This window comes from Piliocolobus tephrosceles, chromosome 21 (assembly GCF_002776525.5).
Source record: "Piliocolobus tephrosceles isolate RC106 chromosome 21, ASM277652v3, whole genome shotgun sequence".
Classification (NCBI taxonomy): domain Eukaryota; kingdom Metazoa; phylum Chordata; class Mammalia; order Primates; family Cercopithecidae; genus Piliocolobus; species Piliocolobus tephrosceles.
Genome location: NC_045454.1, coordinates 24,554,060 through 24,572,685, shown reverse-complemented (window position 1 = coordinate 24,572,685; position 18,626 = coordinate 24,554,060). Strand labels below are relative to the sequence as shown.

General features: G+C 49.9%; 1 protein-coding gene across 5 annotated transcripts in view; it reads right to left on the bottom strand.

Moving 5' to 3' along the window:
- Positions 1-18,626, bottom strand: part of ANKRD27 (ankyrin repeat domain 27) — an 82,201-nt gene that overhangs the window by 42,880 nt on the left and 20,695 nt on the right. For 4 of the 5 annotated variants that reach the window (XM_023229034.1, XM_023229037.2, XM_023229036.1 and 1 more), the window contains exons 3-12: positions 11,295-11,405; positions 8,247-8,403; positions 6,151-6,305; positions 5,405-5,464; positions 5,264-5,317; positions 5,120-5,185; positions 4,959-5,035; positions 3,839-3,960; positions 2,464-2,542; positions 1,513-1,645 (exon numbers count right to left, since the gene is read on the bottom strand). In XM_023229034.1, the coding sequence (XP_023084802.1) occupies positions 1,513-1,645; positions 2,464-2,542; positions 3,839-3,960; positions 4,959-5,035; positions 5,120-5,185; positions 5,264-5,317; positions 5,405-5,464; positions 6,151-6,305; positions 8,247-8,403; positions 11,295-11,405 (1,014 nt within the window). The remainder of the gene's footprint in view (positions 1-1,512; positions 1,646-2,463; positions 2,543-3,838; positions 3,961-4,958; positions 5,036-5,119; positions 5,186-5,263; positions 5,318-5,404; positions 5,465-6,150; positions 6,306-8,246; positions 8,404-11,294; positions 11,406-18,626) is intronic. The other variant, XM_023229038.2, reaches the window with a different exon arrangement.

Sequence of the window (18,626 nt, the reverse complement as noted above, 5' to 3'; positions counted from 1 at the left end):
GAGCAGCTTGGCGTGGGCCCGCAGGTGGCCCTTGGCACAAACAGCCTGGGCACACTGGCCAGCATGCTGAAGGTGGCAGAAGGCAGACAGGCTCCCGAGTGGAAGGGCAGGTTCCGAGTGAAGCCCCACCTTCAGAACAAGGACAGCCTGAAGCCTGGGGGCCGGGCTGTCAGTTCCAAGTGGAGTCCACGGCCCAGAGTGAGAACTCATGGTGCTTTTTCCAGGCCCACCCATGGACCAATCAGCACATGCTCCCTCCCTTCTGAGCCATAAAAACCCTGGACTCAGCCAGACTCAGACAGATGTTGGGACTACTAACTGCGGAAAGGAGCTACCTACATCGGGCCTCTTTGACTCGTCAGGACGACCCGCCTGCAGTAAGGAACTGTCCACCGAGCATCTCCTGAGAGCTGTTCTGCCGTTCAGTGAAGCTCCTCTCTGCCTTGCTTACCCTCCACTAGTCTACGTACCTCATTCTTCCTGGACATGGGACAAGAACTCAGGACCCACCAAATGGCAGGACTGAAAGAGCTGTAACATAAACAGAGCTAAAACATGCTCCCAACTCACTACACTGCAGGTGACAAAAAGGAGAGAAGAGCTCTGACCCTTCAGGGAGCCCAACCTAGGAGTTCCCTGAGCCAGGGCTATGACACTCTCCTTGGGGCTCTGCAGTTCCTGGTCTCTCCAAGCTTCCAGGTGCCACTGTGTTCCCCAGTGCCCACTGTGGAAGCGGCCTACAGTATGCCTGCTCTAGCTGCATCCTTGCATGGAGCAGGACCCTGCAGGAGCAACTTGGAGCTGCCCACACCACCTCAGTCAGCACACCACGCCCGGTTGTGTGCAGTGGCCGGACCCTGCACTTGCTCACATACCCCTTGCCACTCCACACCTGGCTTGCCCTCGGCAGGCGTAGATCTGGGCCAGCAGCACAAGCCAAGTGCAGCCTACCAGGCCAGGAGGGTGAAACAAGCCCGGACCCTGCACTTGCTCACATACCCCTCGCCATTCCACACCTGGCTTGCCCTCGGTAGGCGTAGGATCTGGGCCAGCAGCGCAAGCCAAGTGCAGCCTACCAGGCCAGGAGGGTGAAACAAGCCCAGCAGGCCTGAACAGAACTCAGGCAAAGGAGCTACCAGCCACAGAGATTTCCGGGTGGAAAGGCGACAGCCCAGGGATTCCGTGACATCACTTCTTGAACATCAAGGTCAAGAAATCAAAATTCCCTACTTCTGGCTTCCCTTTGCACTCACATGTCTTTGGAGAGGATGGGGACTAATGAAGTAGGATATTAACAATGAAAATCCCAATGATAACCCACCAACTTTTACTGCCAATTGGGGGCTTGGTGTTTTCACTGAGTGATTTTCAAGACTCACAGCCCTCAAACAGCTGAGGCCCCATTCCTGGGAGGCAATTTAAGAATCCCTCTGCCCACATACCAACCCCAGCACCCTATCAAGGGAACCATGATGCCCACAAAGGAAGGCCAGGGCAGGGGTGAGATCTTACAGGGGGTTTAGCAGAGAGGCTTCCTTGCCGAATATATTCGATGGCAGCTTCGAATGAGGTCAGGCAGTATCCCAGTTCATCCTTTGCCGAGCTGCTGAACCTGAAGTTTTTGATGTAACTCAAATTTGCCATCCTAATGAAAGGAAGAAAAAAGTTACGTTGTTGTCTATTCAAGTCACACTTCTGCAAAAACAGTATAATTGGCTCGGGCGACTGACCAAATATCTAAAGTGTCGGTTCGCTCAGGGAGCTACCACCACACTCCCCTGGGTCTCTCTGCAGAGCGTGTGCGATTAGGAACACAAGTAACATGACTAGCTAGTTCCCTGAAATAGTCTTCAGTAAGCTGATTACTGTAAACTGAGCTGTGGGTTCCAGGTGGAAGATGATGGGTTCGGGGCCAGAAAGAATGGCAATCAGCTTTCTGCTCAACCACTGCCTAGACACTCGTTCCAGAACAAGAAACATAAGCTCTCTGGGCCTTGGTTTCCCCATCAGTAAGTGGATGGATGAAGCGGGGGATGCTCCACACCGAGCTCATAACAGGTGTCCAACTGAAGGTGGGCTTCTCCTAGAGTTATATTAGAACTACCACAGTGCAGTGCTGCCTTTTTTTTTTTTTTGAGATGGAGTCTTGCTCTGTCACCCAGGCTGGAGTGCAGTGGTGCCATCTTGGCTCACTGAAAGCTCCACCTCCTGGGTTCATGCCATTCTCCTGCCTCAGCCTTCCGAGTAGCTGGGACTACAGGCGCCCGCCACCATGGCTGGCTAATTTTTTTTGTATTTTTTAGTAGAGACGGGGTTTCACCACGTTAGCCAGGATGGTCTCGATCTCCTGACCTTGTGATCCACCTGCCTCAGCCTCCCAAAGTGCTGGGATTACAGGTGTGAGCCACCGTGCCTGGTCAAGCGGTGCCATTTTTAAAAGAGCATCTTAACAGAAAATGTTACCAATTAGGGATCTCTGTTTTCACAAGCAAGTATAACAGGACTGATAGCAGATCATCAGCACACATGGTCTCCAGGTTCACTGCAAAGAGGAAACACACATTCAATGCCATCATGAGATTCAAATGGACTGACAAGCGTATCAACTCCCTACCACTGCACACCTTGCGAAACCACATATCAAGGAGATCATACATCGGGGAAGAAATGTCATTGCACAAGCTCCTTTACAGTGTCCTGATCAGATGTCAGGTCCAGAGGGAAAAGAATGCCCAGCATTTTCAGAACATGACCAAAACAAGATATTAATAACTCAGGCCAGATACGGCAGCATGCGCCTATAATCCTAGAGATTTGGGAGGCCAAGACGGGAGAATGCTTGAGGCCAGGAGTCTGAGACCAGCCTGGGCAATATAGCAAGACCCCCACCTCTACAAAAAATATGAAAATTAGCCAAGTGTGGTGGTGCATGCCTGCAATCTGAGGTACTTGGGAGGCTGAGGCAAGAGGATCACTTGAACTTAGGAGTTCAAGGATGTAGTATAGTGACGTACAAATGCACCCAGCCTGGGTGACAGAGTGAGACCCTATCTCTTAAGACCAAAAAAAAAAAAAGAGATGTTAACTCCAAGCAGACCATGCCTTGCCACCCTCCTGGACAGTGAAAGAGCCCAGGGAGGTGCCTACGGTGATACAAAACGAAGATGAGTCCAGAGCCATCACCAAAAGCCTCTTTCTTCCTAAAGTCACTAAGGTCCTTCCTAAGGTAACTTCCGTTTTATAGACACGGAGTCCACTGCCCATGTGGAGTTTCACTTTTTTTTCATTTTGAAATTTTAAGTAATTCATTCATGTTTAAAAATTCAAACAATACAAAAGAACAAACTGTGAATGTTCCTCCCACCCCTGCCAGCCAGTCTCTTTTCCCAGAGGCTCCTGTGGCTGCTTCCTGCACATCTGTTCAGGACAGCTATGAGCTCACCATCACATCGTGGCTACACAGCTGTCTCCCTTTCTTCGATGCTGTTGGCTGGAAGTCTACCATATGCATTCCTCTTTATTTCATTCGATATACTCAGGATCATCCCTTACCTACACATAGAGCTATATCTCATGTCTCTTCCTTCTTGACTTTTTCTTGACTTGTTTTCTTTTTTTTTTTTTTAGGAAGGGGTCTCGCTCTGTCACCCAGACCGGAGTGCACCTCCAATTTCTGGCCTCAAGTGATCCTCCCACCCTGGCCTCCCAAAGCACTGGGGTTACAGAGGTGAGCCACCATGCCCAGCCCCATAAAAATCCCTTAAGATAGCATCACTCTTTGCTTTTTCATCTGGATGTAGCATCTACCCCTTGGCCAGGCCCCTTCCCAAGCACAAACCTCTCTGGCTTGGAGACTGTGTAATGAGCTGCACCACCCTTCGCAAGCAGACAAGCTTCTGCTGTGGGGAGGTGCATTTGTTCAGCTGAGCCAGCTCTCTTTTGGCACGAGGTATGTTAAAGCTGTAAAATAATTTGGAAAGTGACAACTTCAGAGCACAGTAAGAGAACTCTTCGGCCTGGATCTAAGAACACATCTCAGGGTCTACACTTCTCACAACAAACCAGAAGGAAGGAAACACAAAAACAGATACTGAGAAGTCATCTGACTCAAGTCAGCGGCAAAACAGAACAGCCTTCAATCCCATTCAGGCTGCCAGGTGATACAGCTGTACAAGAAAGTTGAAAAAAAAAAAAAAAATCCTATTCCTAGAGGGAAATAACCCAAAGAGGGTTGTGGGAGGTGAAACATTTTTGTGTCCCAATGAAACTTAAATTAGGCCGGGTGCAGTGGCTCACACCCGTAATCCCAGCACTTGTAAGCCAAGGTGGGCAGATCATTTGAGGTCAGGAGTTCAAGACCAGCCTGGCCAACAAGGTGAAACCCCGTCTCCACTAAAAATACAAAAATTAGCAGGGCGTGGTGGTATGCACCTGTAATCCCAGCTACTCGGGAGGCTGAGGCAGGAGAATCACTTGAACTCGGAAGGCGGACGTTGCAGTGAGCCGAGATCACGCCACTGCACACCAGCCTGGGTGACAGAGTGAGACTCTGTCTCAAAAAAAAAAAAAAATTAAAATTAAAAAAATGAAACTTAAATTAACTCCTAAGTAGGTGCCTCTATGGCAAGGTTCCCTTGGGTGGGCAGGTGGGATGTCCCCTGCATGCAGAACCCACGTGGGCAAATTACATGCCCACTTGAGGACTAGCTGCACAAATCCCCGTGTCTAGTGGCTTCCATCCAGTCGGCGTGCTGGTGCACAGTGTGGGAGGCGGATGGCTACACACAGTCACCTGTAAAGGGTAGCCCTTCATCTTTGGTTGCAAGTAACTGCGCTGCTCCTCAGAACCAACCATGTCAAATCAGCATGTCGCCTCTGCCACCAAGAGGGCCTACTTCCAGGAGAAGACAGAGCCCCTGCCTCCAAGAACACCAAGCCGCTGTGGCGCGAACCCTTACCTGAACTCCGGTTTCACACCAATATCTTTCTGCTGAAGATCTTGAAGGCTTCTTGTGATTTTGTTAAAGGCAGCATCCTAACAACAGATTTTAACGAACCTTCAAATTTCTCAAAAAGCACAGCAGGCTTCCATCTTGGGTGATAATAACTGAGAACCTACCTCGCTTGCCTCCATGGTCCCCACGTATTTAAAGATCAGGTCGTAAATTTCATGATGGACGTACATCTGTGGAATCAACAGACCCCATTCAGGGTGTGAGCAGGCAACAGGGTGTAACTCCCAGCCACTCCGCCCCGACCTCACCTCTACTGCCTGCTTCATCAGGCTCATCTGGGCCTCCTGCTTGGCAAGCATTTTCTAGAGGGCAAGAGAAGCACAGTGAAAGGGCTTGGATTTGCATGGGGGTGCACCGCAATCCTCCCTCTTGGAAGTCTTGCTGCTTACCAGGTGAGAGTCCCTCAGAAGCTGCTGGAGGCATTTGGTGTAGAGAGCATTCGCTGAGTCCTAAACCACACAGAGCAGAGGGACCTTACCAGTGAGGCCATGACGCGGGAGCCAGAGCAGGTAACGTGCCCAAAGTTTCAAGGGTTACCGCAAGCTTTATCAAGTCAATTACATGATTTTTCTCAACTTTTTTTTTTTAGGTGTGTATGCATTCAAAGCAGGAGAAATTTCCCCTTGGGGTTAACAAGAGGATAATAATACTCATTTTCATACTTCCTCATGGCTTATACCACTTGGTTTTTGTTTTGTTTTAAGAGAAAGGGTCTCACTTTGTTGCCCAAAGTAGACTGCAGTGGTATGACTACAGCATGCTGCAGTCTCAAATGCCTGAGCTAAAGTGATCCTCCCACCTCCGCCTCCCAAGTAGCTGGGAATACACGTGTATGCCACCACACTTGGCTAATTTTTGTATTTTCTGTAGCGATGGGGTCTTTCTATGTTGCCCAGGCTGGTCTTAAACTCCCAGCCTCAAGAGATCCTCCCATCTTGGCCTCCCAAAGTGCTGGGAAGACAGGCTTGTACCACCATGCCCGGCTAAACTACTTTTATAGTTAGAGAGAAACATTTTTAAAAGACTTCGAACAGTAAGGCAGCACCAGGCAGTTCCAGAGAAAACTGAGGGTTCCCGGTGCCCTGAACTGAACCAAGACAGGGCACGCCAGGCAAAGGACAGCACGGCTACTGACTATGTGGTGACGGAGGCTCTTCCTCTCGCATTCTCGGAATGTTCGGTGGAAAGAGGCGATGTTCCTGTCAAATCGCTCAGAGTGTCTTCCCAAGAACTCTCTCACATCTTCTATGGTTTTCAGGGAAAAGGGATCTGAGGATGCCAAAGGCTCTTCTGAAAAAGAAACAGGTCAGGCCTGCTGAAGCCTCTGCTGGTTCCTAACTCTGTCCTATCTTACCCTAGAGGGTCTAAGCCCTCTGGGAAGGAGGGCAAATGTCCTTATTCCAAGACACTGCACAAGAACAGCCCAGTTACAGGACACCCTGAAGTCCAGAGAGCCTGGTCCTCTCAAGGCCTCTTCCTGGGACAAAACCAAACTGTGGGACCATCGGCAAGACCCCGATTCCTGACAGTAAGAGCATCAGGGGGCATCCTGCACACTGTTATCTCAATTTTCTGGGGCAAATGAAGAATTATTATTTATTAAAAATAACGAAATCTCAAAGAGGCACAATGCTGGAGCTGGGCGCTCTAAGAGCCAGCCCTGAAGCTGAGACCCAGAGACAAAGCTGGGGCTACCACTTTGCACAACTCATGGGGGCAACAGTCACATCCCGGGTTGATCACAGGCAGGCTGAGGTCTACGTGAATGTTGCCTCCTGGAATTGTGCAATGCCCGACCTGTGCAATAGTAGCCCCGATCCATATCTCCTCAGCCCAGTGACTTTAAGTTCTAAGAGGAAACACTGGAAACAATGATATAGGTCTCCATGTGGCTCTTGAATATTTTCCAGGATGTTTAACCTTTTTAAAAAAATAATTTATTGGCCGGGCGTGGTGGCTCAGGTCTGTAATCCCAGCACTTTGGGAGACTGAGGCAGGCAGATCACGAGGTCAAGAGATCGAGACCATCCTGGCCAACATGGTGAAACCCTGTCTCTACTAAAAATACAAAAATTAGCTGGGTGTGGTGGTGGGTGCCTATAATCCCAGCTACTCAGGAGGCTGAGGCAGGAGAATTGCTTGAACCCAGGGGCTGGAGGTTGCAGTGAGCCGAGATTATGCCACTGCACTCCAGCCTGGCAATAGAGCAAGACTCCATCTCAAAAATAATTAAATAATAACAATAATTTTATTGTTTTTGGAGAGAGGGTCCTGCTCTGTAGCCCACACTAGAGTGCAGTGGTGTGATCATGGCTCAGTGCAGCCCTGAATTCCTAGGCTTGAGTGACCCTCCCACCTCAGCCTCTTGAATAACTGAGACTACAGGCATGCACCACCATGCTCAGCTAATTTTTATCTTTTTTTTTTTTGGGGGGGGGAATTCTCACTCTGTAGCCCAGGCTGGAGTGCAGTGGTGCAATCTCGGCTCACAGCAACCTCCCTGTCCCGGGTTCAACTGATTCTCCTGCCTCAGCCTTCCGAGTAGCTGGGATTACAGGAGTGCACCACTGCACCTAATTTTTTCGTATTTTAGTAGAGATGGGGTTCCACCATGTTGGCCAGGCTGGCCTTGAACTCTTGACCTCAGGTAATCCGCCCACCTCAGCCTCCCAAAGTGCTAGGATTACAGGCATGAGCACCGCGCCCAGCCTATTTTTTATTTTTGAGACAGTCTCACTCCGTCACCCAGGATAGAGTGCAGCGGCGTGATCTCAGCTCACTGCAACCTCCGCCTTCTGGGTTCAAGCAATTCTCCTGCCTCAACCTCCCGAGTAGCTGGGATTACAGGGGCATGCCACCATACCTAGCTAATTTTTGTATTTTTAGTAGAGATGGGGTTTCGCCCTGTTGACCAGGCTGATCTTGAACTCCTGGTCTCAAGTAATCTGCCTGCCTCAGCCTCCAAAAGTGCTGGGATTACAGGCATAAGCCACTGTGGCCGGCTTGATTTTTTAAATTTTTTATAGAGACGGGGTCTCACCATGTTGTCTAGGCTAGTTTTGAACTCCTGGCCTCAAGTGATCCTCGTGCCTTGGCCTCCCAAAGTGCAGGGATTACAGGCACAAGCCACCATACCCGGCCTTGTTTAACCTTTCGACAGTTAAGTCAGGAACAAGTTCAATAAACACATTTCTCTAAAACAGGAGAAAAGGGTTTTTTCTTCCAGAATACCTGAACTCTCTCTCTTTTCCAAAGGATGGGCTATACACAGGATGCTGAAACTCTCTTCTTTTTCATTGTAGAAAGTTTCTTCAAAGAGAACGGGCACTGAGAGAAGACAGGCAAAACCAGCTCCTAATTTAATCCTGTTCCCTTGTATAAAGACATCCTGCAAACAAGAAAGCCATCACTGCACCAGCGGCCGGGGCAACCATGTCCCACTCTCAGCCTGGCCACCAACGCAGCACGTAACCAGACCCTATGGCCTTTACCCCAGTGTGGGTTTGCTGCGGCACAAATGCTCTCCTGTTTTGTTCGTTTTGATACTAAAATGTTTCCTCTTTGTTGACCTAGTAACTGTGGCTGCAAGATACCCGAATTATTTTTATTTTTTTACTTTTGAGACACAGTCTCCCTCCATCACCCAGGCTGGAGTGCAGTGGTTCAATCTCGGCTCACTGTAACCTCTGCCTCCCAGGGTCAAGCAATTCTCCTGCCTCAGCCTCCTGAGTACCTGGCACCACAGGCACCGACCACCACACCCAGCTAATTTTTATATTTTTAGTAGAGACGTGGTTTCGCCATGTTGGCCAGGCTGATCTCAAACTCCCGGCCTCAGGTGATCCGCCCACCTTGGCCTCCTGGAGTGCTGGGATTATAGGCGTGAGCCACTGTGCCCGGCCCACGTGGTGCATTTGTTCATCTTTTTAGTTTCCTTCATTTGGAACAGTGCTTAGGTCTTTCTTCACCTTTCACGACATTGACATCTTTGTTGTGTATTCCAGACCCTCCCTCCATGTGTTTGGGAGGGTTTGTCTGATGTTTCTTGAGAATTAGTTTCTTGACAATTAGATTCCTGACAATTAGAGAGTTTTACAGTCACATGTTTCTGATAGGAATGCCCTGAAAGGGGTGTTTTACCTCCCTCTGTGTATCCTGTTGGAAGGCACCTGATAGCTTTTCTCACTGTTGATGTTAACCATGGGGCATGTGTTGATGTGTTGTGTTTCGTTTTTTTTTTTTTTTTTTTTGCTTTTAAAGAGGAAGCAGGTAGGTTCTGAGAAAGGGAGACTTTATTCCTATTCAGGAATGGCCCTGTTTTTCCCGGCATCCCCGTGGTCAGGGAAGCCTGGCCACACTGTCCTCACTGGGGCGGGAGCTGTGTGCAGACACAGCAGCTGAGGCTCGTGGCGCTGTGACGGGGAGAGGAAGCACGGGGTTGTCAGTGCACCTGCTCTGCCCTGTGGCTCACAAGACACACTGTTATTTTCCTGCCACAGATCTGCTCAACCCAGCCGTCAGTCAGCTTAGTTGATTTGTTCTCTTTTAGACACCCAGATCTACAAAGAGGATGGGAGTCGGGCTTTGCGCGGCTGGTCTGCCCCCAGCACCCGGCCATGACCACAGTGAGCCATGCAGGGAGTAGCAGATGGGATTCAGCCCTGGCCACACTGCAGCACCAGATTACTTCCATCTCTTAGATAGGGAGAGCTTTCTTACTTTTTCTTTTCACAAAGAACACAGGATTTCTTCTACTCAAGAAATAGCTCAATGTTTTTTCTGTTGCAACATTTAAAAAGGATCCAGGCCGGGTACGGTGGCTCATGCCTGTAATCCAAGCACTTTGGGAGACCAAGGTGGGTGGATCATTTGAGGTCAGGAGCTGAGACTGAGCTACTGCACTCCAGCCTGGGTGACAGAGTGAGACTCTGTCTCCAAAAAAAAAAAAAAAAATGCACTGTGTGATTCCAGAGCTAAGAAGAAAAAAAATGCTAAATTATCTGAGTTCGATCACTGCATCGTGGTTACATGAGAGAATGCCTGTTCTTGGGAAATACACACTGAACTGTCTTGGGCTAAAGGGCACAGTGCCTGCAACTTAGTCTCAAAAGATTCAGGCTGGGAGCAGTGGCACACATCTGTAATCCCAGCACTTTGGGAGGCTGAGGCGGGCAGATCATGAGGTCAAGACATCAAGACCAGCCTGGCCAACACGGTGAAACCCTATCTCTACTAAAAACACAAAAATTAGCTGGGCATGGTGGCACATGCCTGTAGTCCCAGCTACTCAGGAGACTGAGGCAGGAAAATTGCTTGAACCTGGGAGGTAGCGGTTGGGTGCACTGAGTCGAGATCACACCACTGCACTCCAGCCTGGTGACAGAGAGAGATTCTGTCTGGAAAAAAAAAAAGTTTCAAAATAATAATGTGTTGAGAGAGAGATAAAACAACCAATGTGGCAAGAACATTAACAGCTTGGGGGGAAGCATGTTTAAGAGTTTTTTCGACTTCACTAAAACATTCGAAATTATTTCAAAACAAAAGATTGTTTTTTGGGTGGCTTTTTTTTTTTTCTTTTTCCAGGCAGGGTCTCGCTCTCTTGCCCAGGCTACAGGGGGGTAGCACAATCATGGCTTACTGAAAGCTCAAACTCCTGGGCTTAAGCAATTCTCCCACCTCTGCCTCCCAAGTAGCTGGGACTATAAGCACGCACCATCCCATCTGGCTAATTTTTTTTATTTTTATTTTTGGCAGAGATGAGGTCTCACTGTGTTATCCAGGCTGGTCTCAAACTCCTAGCCTCAAGTGATTCTCCTGCCTCAGCTTCCCAAAGTGCTAGGATTACAGGCATGAGCCACCATGCCCAGCCGAAACAAAAAGCTTTTAAAAACTAAAATAGTCATCCCTGATGTCCTATTTGGGGCCAAGAAACTGACAAGCTTTTCATGGTACTGGGATAAAGCAACTTCCTCTGGCTCGGACATCAGCAAGGAGGAGGTGTTCCAGTGACACATGGCAGACACCCCATCACAGGCTCAGGGAGAGACGCTCGGCACCTCCCGGCCTCCAAGGCAGCAGCTGGGGTCCAGCTCACTGTCACCACCTCCCTTTCCTCCACCACAAAGGCAGGGTCCCTCCAGCCCCCCATGGGGCTGCAGCGTGTGTCAAATGCCACCATTGCCAGTAGCTGTGAAAGGCTGAGAATGGGACTCTCTTCCCTCCCCTCTGGTCCCAAACATGGAGTAGGTGACCCTGGTCCACCCACCAAGAAATGAATACCTTTCCATTTAAGGTCTGAAAATGTTCTTCCACAGGTATCAAAATGTAGGACTCAAACTGACAAGTAGACTGGATGCTGCTCGACAGGCTTCCTTTGCAGGGTACTAAGACCTAGAAAAAACAATTCGGGGGAGCATTAGACAGACGTGCCACTTACCACCTCAGCAGAACAGGGTGTGCCCAAAGGCACTCCAGCTGGACACACAGTGGGACCTGCTGGCAGACAGAACGCCCGAGGTCCCCTGCCAACACGGCCACAGTGGTTGCCGGCTGAGTTGATCTGCTGCTGCTGCTGCTGCTGCTGCTGCTGCTGTTGTTGCTAATGTGATGGAATCAGCCTCCCCCCACCACAGGCAGAGGAGGAGAACAGTACAAATCCTTCTCCACCTTCAGATGTGGAGGCTGACGGCTCCTTCCCACACTTGCTGGGTCCTCCCCCAAGCTAGGGGCCCCAGGCTCCCTATCTATTCTCAACAGTGCAGTTACAAGGACCCAGGGGCTCAGGGACAAGTCCAGATGAAGACAGGAGCACTTGGAAAGTACAGAAAAGGGAAGCTAAAAAATCACACCTTCTCCCACCATTCAAAAAAGAAACACGGCCGGGCGCGGTGGCTCATGCCTGTAATCATAGCACTTTGAGAGGCCAAGGCAGGTAGATCACTTGAGGTCAGGAGTTCTAGACCAGTCTGGCCACCATGGCAAAACCCTGGCTCTACTAAAAAGACAAAAATTAGCAAGGCGCGGCGGTGCATGCCTGTAATGCCAGCACTTTGGGCGGCTGAGGCAGGCGGATCACTTGAGGTCAGGAGTTTGAGACCAGCCTGGGCCACATGGTAAAACCCTGTCTCTACTAAAGAAACAAAAAACAAACACAAAAACGGAACAAAAAAATTAGCTGGGCATGGTGGTGCACGCCTATAGTCCCGGCTACTTGGGAGGTTGAGGTGGAAGGATCACCTAGGCCTGAGAGGCAGAGGTTGCAGTGAGCTGAGATCGCGTCACTGCACTCCAGCCTGGGTGAGAGTTGTCTCCAAAAAAAAAGCATACAGGAAAGAGTAGAAGGAAAGCATCATCCATGGGGAGCCCACCTTGGCCTCCCAAAGTGCTGGGATGACAGTCAGGAGCCACTGTGCCTGGTCCATTGTATTATTCTTTCTACCTTTATTATGTTTGAAATAAAATAAAAAATTTTTATAAAATTTTAATAAAAAATTTTTTATTTTAATTTTATAATTTTAATAAAATTTTAATAAAAAATTAAAATAAAGCGAGGCCCTTAGATATTAGGCGAGAAGAAATGAGCTCAAGGCTTCCAAGTAGCCTCACCACTGCAGTTGGCAGACAAAGAAAGAAGATCCTAGAGGCCAAAGTGGGTCACAGGCAATGGGATCTGAAGAGCCAGTCCTCGGGTGTTTAATATTTGAAGTCGAAGATGGCCCCCCTCCAGCTGCACATGAAGGACTCACACCGTCCCATTCAAGGAAGTGCCGTGGCTGGAGGGCCTTCATCTGGTCTCCGGGAAGCAGGAACTTCAAAGGGGCCTCACAGAACTCTGTCCCACTGTGCCCACATGCTGCCCGTTTGTTCCCATCACCTTCTCCGTCTCCCCCACTTGCATAACGCACGCCTGGCCCCATTCACGGCATCCCTACTGCCAAGCACACTACAGGACACGAGGCAGGTGCCCAGTGCATGTTTGCTGGGTAAATCGGGGGCCCTCAGGACCAACCCTTCCCCCATCCAGTTTTCTGGCAGACACAAAACGGAGCTCTAGTTCCTCCTATGCCGAGAAAGAGAGAGGCTCCTGCTGCCCAGAGCATGTCATAGCAAGCAGAAGCCAACGCTGGGCTCTCAGGCTCCACCCACCCCCACAGCAATCTTGCTGAGACTGGGAAGGAGTCAGGCCCGGAGGAGGGGGTGGGCAGCTAGGCCAATGGCCTCCAGGCTTTCCCTTAGGGGGCTTCAGACTACTGGAGTAGCTGTGGAGTTTTTACAGCCGGCAAAGACTTTTCAGAGTTACCGGCATAGACAAAGTTCAGAGTTACCGTGAAGACCAGAAGGTGGGGACCTAGAAATTTCAAGACTTAACCAAGAAACGGTTTATTCTAGCCCCTTTATAAAGAATTTTTAAAATAACAGTAATTAAAGAAAGGCCAGGTGCAGTGGCTCATCACGCCTGTAATCCCAACACTTAGGGAGGCTGAGGCAGGTGGATCACCTGAGGTCAGGAGTTTGAGACCAGCCTGGCCAACATGGCGAAACCCCATCTCTACAACTAAAAACACAAAAATTAGCCAGGTGTGGTGGCAGCCGCTTGTAATCCCAGTTACTCAGGAGGCTGAGGCAGGAGAATCGCTTGAACCCGGGAGGTGGAGGTTGCAGTGAGCCAAGATCGCACTAGTACATTCCAGCCTGGACTACAAGAGCAAAACTCCATCCCGAGGGTGGCGTGGGGGGGAAAAGAAAGTCCTGCAGGAGCTGCATTTATGGGGAGAAACCAAAGGAGACAAGCACCGTGGCACATGCCTGTAATCACAGCACTTTGGGAGGCCGAGGCAGGTGGATCACTTGTGTCCAGGAGTTTGACACCAACTGGGCGACAGGGCAAAACCCCGTCTCTACAAAAAATACAAAAATTACCCAGGCATGGTGGTGCACACCTGTAGTCCCAGCTAAGGAGGCTAAGACAGGAGAATCACTTAAGCCCAGGAGGCGGAGGTTGTAGTGAGCCACTACACTCCAGCGTGGGAGACACAGCAAGATCCCATTTCAAAAGAAAGAAAGAAGGAAAGAAAAGTTAACTAAAAAGCAAGAATCTGCCGGAGTGGCACCTACTCCAGGGCACCCTCCTGCCTCCTCCCCAGGCTGGATGAAGCACTCCACAACTGCCCACACTGCCTTCCGTCCTGACACTCATTCCTCTGGCCTGCAAATGGCCTGTTTCTGGAATTCCCTGAAGGCATGCCAAGTTCCCTACTGATCGTGTAACCCTGAAACCTGGCATGGTGCCTGGTGTGGAGTGGATGGCCACGGTTTGTTGGAAGCATCTATACTAAATAAATCCTGAGAACTGGAGCAGGGGTCTCAGCACCCTTAGCTTGGATGAAAGTCAGTTCCTGGGGCTTAGAAGACATGCCGCTAGGCTCCCAGACTAGGCCCCCGGAGCCTGCTTACCCCGTTAAATCAGACACCTCAATAAAAGGACCAAGTTTAATCTCCTTTGAAATTTTTGCTTTACTTATAGGCAAAGGGGCTGGTCCCCTGGTGCACCTGGGAAACCTGGAGGACTTCCAACCCTGCGCTGGAGCCCCAGGGACGCAGACCTGCCCAGCCTGCTCTGAGGACGCCGCAGGTGTGTAATTAGCTGGATAGCTGTAAGCACAGCGGTGACTTTTAGAAGCGGTGGGGGTGTCACAGGCCTCTGAGATTGAAATTTGAAATCTGGGTGAGCAAAGGAGAAGGCGCTTCCACTGTCCAATCAGATAGCAGAGGAGGGCAGGAAGGAGACACCTGCCTGGATGCCAGGCGTCCCCACAAAACAAGCACCCGGGGTCGGGCGCGGTGGCTCAAGCCTGTAATCCCAGCACTTTGGGAGGCCGAGACGGGCGGATCACGAGGTCAGGAGATCGAGACCATCCTGGCTAACATGGTGAAACCCCGTCTCTACTAAAAAAATACAAAAAACTAGCCGGGCGAGGTGGCGGGCGCCTGTAATCCCAGCTACTCGGGAGGCTGAGGCAGGAGAATGGCGTAAACCCGGGAGGCGGAGCTTGCAGTGAGCTGAGATCCGGTCACTGCACTCCAGCCTGGGCGACAGAGCGAGACTCCGCCTCAAAAAAAAAAAAAAAAAAACAAGCACCCGGGAAGGAAGGTGCCTCAAGGCGTGGCTGGGTGGGGGGGGGGAGGGAAGGAGCAGTCAAGCTGCACCCTCAGCTGCCCCACACACACTGCTGCAGGGCCACACGGAGAAGAGGCGGCCCAGCAGCGTGGACACAGGGAGAAGCATGGCGCAGTTCACTCTGCAGGAGACACGTTTTTCTTTTGTTTTATTTTTTTGTTTGTTTGTTTTTGTTTTTCGAGGCGGAGTCTCCTTCTGTTGCCCAGGATGGAGTGCAGTGGCGTGATCTTAGCTCACTGCAACCTCCGCCTCCCAGGTTCATGCGATCTTCCTGCCTCAGCCTCCTGAGTAGCTGGGATTACAAGCGCCCACCACCATGCCTGGCTAATTTTTTGTATTTTTAGCAGAGACCAGGTTTCACTGTGTTGGCCAGACTAGTCTCAAACGCCTGACCTCATGATCTGCCCGCCTCGGCCTCCCAAAGTGCTGGGATTACAGGCGTGAGCCACCATGCCCGGCCAAGACACATGTTTTTAAGCAGTGATTTCACATTTTTGCAGTCTGATAAAAGACTCTGATCTCCAGGGCAGACTCAAGGGCAGTCAAACTTGGTACAAGGTCACGACCAGCCTGGGCAACATAGTGAGACCCTATCTCTACCAAAATATTAAAAATGAAATGAAGTTGGTACAATGCCCAAACTTCATGGAAAGATATTTGGCATTCAGCTGCTGAGGCCACAGAGATCCCTTAGAGGTGACAGAAAGGATGGCATCTATGTTGCTCAGGCTGGAGTGCAGTGGCTATTTAGACGTACAATCCCACTACTGATCAGCACAGGAGTTTTTTTTTTGTTTTGTTTTGTTTTTTCTTTTTTTGAGAAGAGTCTTGCTCTGTCGCCTGGGCTGAAGTGCAGTGGCGCAATCTCGGCTCACTGTAACCTCTGCCTCCGGGGTTCAATGGATTCTCATGCCTCAGCCATCCAAGCAGCTGGGATTAACAGTGCGCACCACCACACCTAGCTAATTTTTGTATTTTTAGTAGATATGGGTTTTCACCATGTTGGCCAGGCTGGTCTTGAACTCCTGACCTCAAATGATCCGCCTGCCTCGGCCTCCCAAAGTGCTGGGATTACAGGCGTGAGCCACTGTGCCCGGCACAGCACGGGACTTTTGACCTGCTCCATTTCCAACCTGGCAGTGTTCACCCCTCCTTGGGCAACACGGTGGTCCCCCACTCCTGGGAGGTCACCATATTGATGCCAAACTTAGTATGGAGATGCAATCAGCATAGCTCACAACATCCCAGAGCTCCTGGGTTCCAGCGATCCTTCTGCCTCAGCCTCCTGAGTAGCTGGGACTATAGGCCTGCGCCAACATGACCGACAACCTCACTGATTCAAATACACGGAACAAGGCTGAGGAAGACCAGAGGCTCATCGCTGCCCTCTGTGGACCCCAGCAGTTCCTTGTGGATGCCCTGGATCTCAGGAGGAGCTGGAGTGAGGGTCTGGGGTTCTGTGGGGAAACCCTGGATGGTACAGTCTAAGAAGAATCTCCATTCTCCGGTGTCCCCGAAAGGAAGGCAACAAGGCAGAAAAGTTCATTCAAAATCCCCCTTTTGTTAATCCCATGATTTGTAGCTGAAAAGCACTTAGTTGGCCAGGCATGGTGGCTCACACCTATAATCCCAGCACTTTGGGAGGCCAAGGCAGGAGGACTGCCTGAGGTCAGGAGTTCAAGGCCAGCCTGGGCAAGAAATTGAAACCCCCCCGTCTCTACAAAAATTACAAAAGTTAGGCCGATGCAGTGGCTCATGCCTGTAATCCCAGCACTTTGGGAGGTCGAGGCAGGTGGATCACCTGAGGTCAGGAGTTCGAGACAAGCCTGGTCAACATAGTGAAACCCCATCTCTGCTAAAAATACAAACATCAGCCAGGCATGGTGGTGGGTGCCCGTAATCCCAACTACTTGGTAGGCTGAGGTAGGAGAATCGCTTGAACCCGGGAGGCGGAAGTTGCAGCAAGCTGAGATAGAGCCACTACACTCCAGCCTGGGCAACACAGTGAGACTCTGTCTCAAAAAAAAAAAAAAATTGCAAAAATTAGCCAGGCGTGGTGGAGTGTGACTGTTGTCCCAGCTACTCGAGAGGCTGAGGTGGGAGGATTGCCTGAGCCTGGGAGGTTGAGGCTGCAGTAAGCCCTGACTGTGCCACTGCACTCCAGCCTGGGCAACAGAGTGAGACCCTGTCTCAAAAAAAAAAAAAAAAAAAAAAGGAAAAGAAAGAAAAAGAAAAGCCCGGAGTGGCAGCCACCGGGCTCAGTAACACCATGCTAAGCAAGATAGAGCTTCCCCAAAGAGCTTCCACAGAAATAACTATGCCACAGCATGACACTTCTAAAAAGCTAAAGATATATATGAATATATGCACTTGTCTAGACAGTAGTTTAAAATATCATACAATGAAGATAGGAAGGGAGGAAATATTCCTGCAGTAAGGCCAGGCCCTCCCTGATCCATGCCTGCCCTGCGTCCTGCACATTTCCTCTGCGACACTCACCACCATCGTAATTAGTATGCACTCGCTCAGTAAATGACCATCTCTCACACTAGAATTTAAGCTCCATGAGGGTAAAGATGGTGATCTACGGCCAGGCATGGCAGCTCACGCCTGTAATCCCAGCACTTTGGGAGGCCGAGGCAGGAGGATCACTTGAGGCCAGGAGTTCAAGAATAACCTGGGCAACATAGTGAAACCCCATCTCTACAAAAAATAAAAAACAGCCAGGCATGGTGGCACATGCTTGTAGTCCCAGCTATTTGGGAGGCTGAGGCAGAAGGACTGCTTGATTCTAGAGGTTTGAGGCTGCAGTGAGCCATGTTCACATCACTGCACTCTAGCCCAGCCTGGGGGACAGAGCAAGACCTTATCTCAAAAAAAAAAAAGTAGTGATGTGTGTTTCTGTTTCTTGGTGAATCCCCACCATCAAGCAAAGTGTCTTGCATACTGCAGCTTTTAATAATTGCTGTGGCCGGGCACGGTGGCTCAAGCCTGTAATCCCAGCACTTTGGGACGCCGAGACGGGCGGATCATGAGGTCAGGAGATCGAGACCATCCCGGCTAACACGGTGAAACCCCATCTCTACTAAAAAATACAAAAAACTAGCCGGGTGATTTGGCGGGCGCCTGTAGTGCCAGCTGCTCGGGAGGCTGAGGCAGGAGAATGGCGTAAACCCGGGAGGCGGGGCTTGCAGTGAGCTGAGATCCGGCCACTGCACTCCAGCCTGGGCGACAGAGCCAGACTCCGTCTCAAGAAAAAAAATAAATAAATAAATCAATAAATAATAATAATAATAATAATTGCTATGGAATGAACTGACTACAATGAATGATGACAATGAATGTCTTTGGTGAATTTTATGAGATTTTTATTTGGAAAGAGCTATATTCTCTAATTTTTTTTTTTTTTTTTTTTTTTTTTTTTTTTTTTTTTT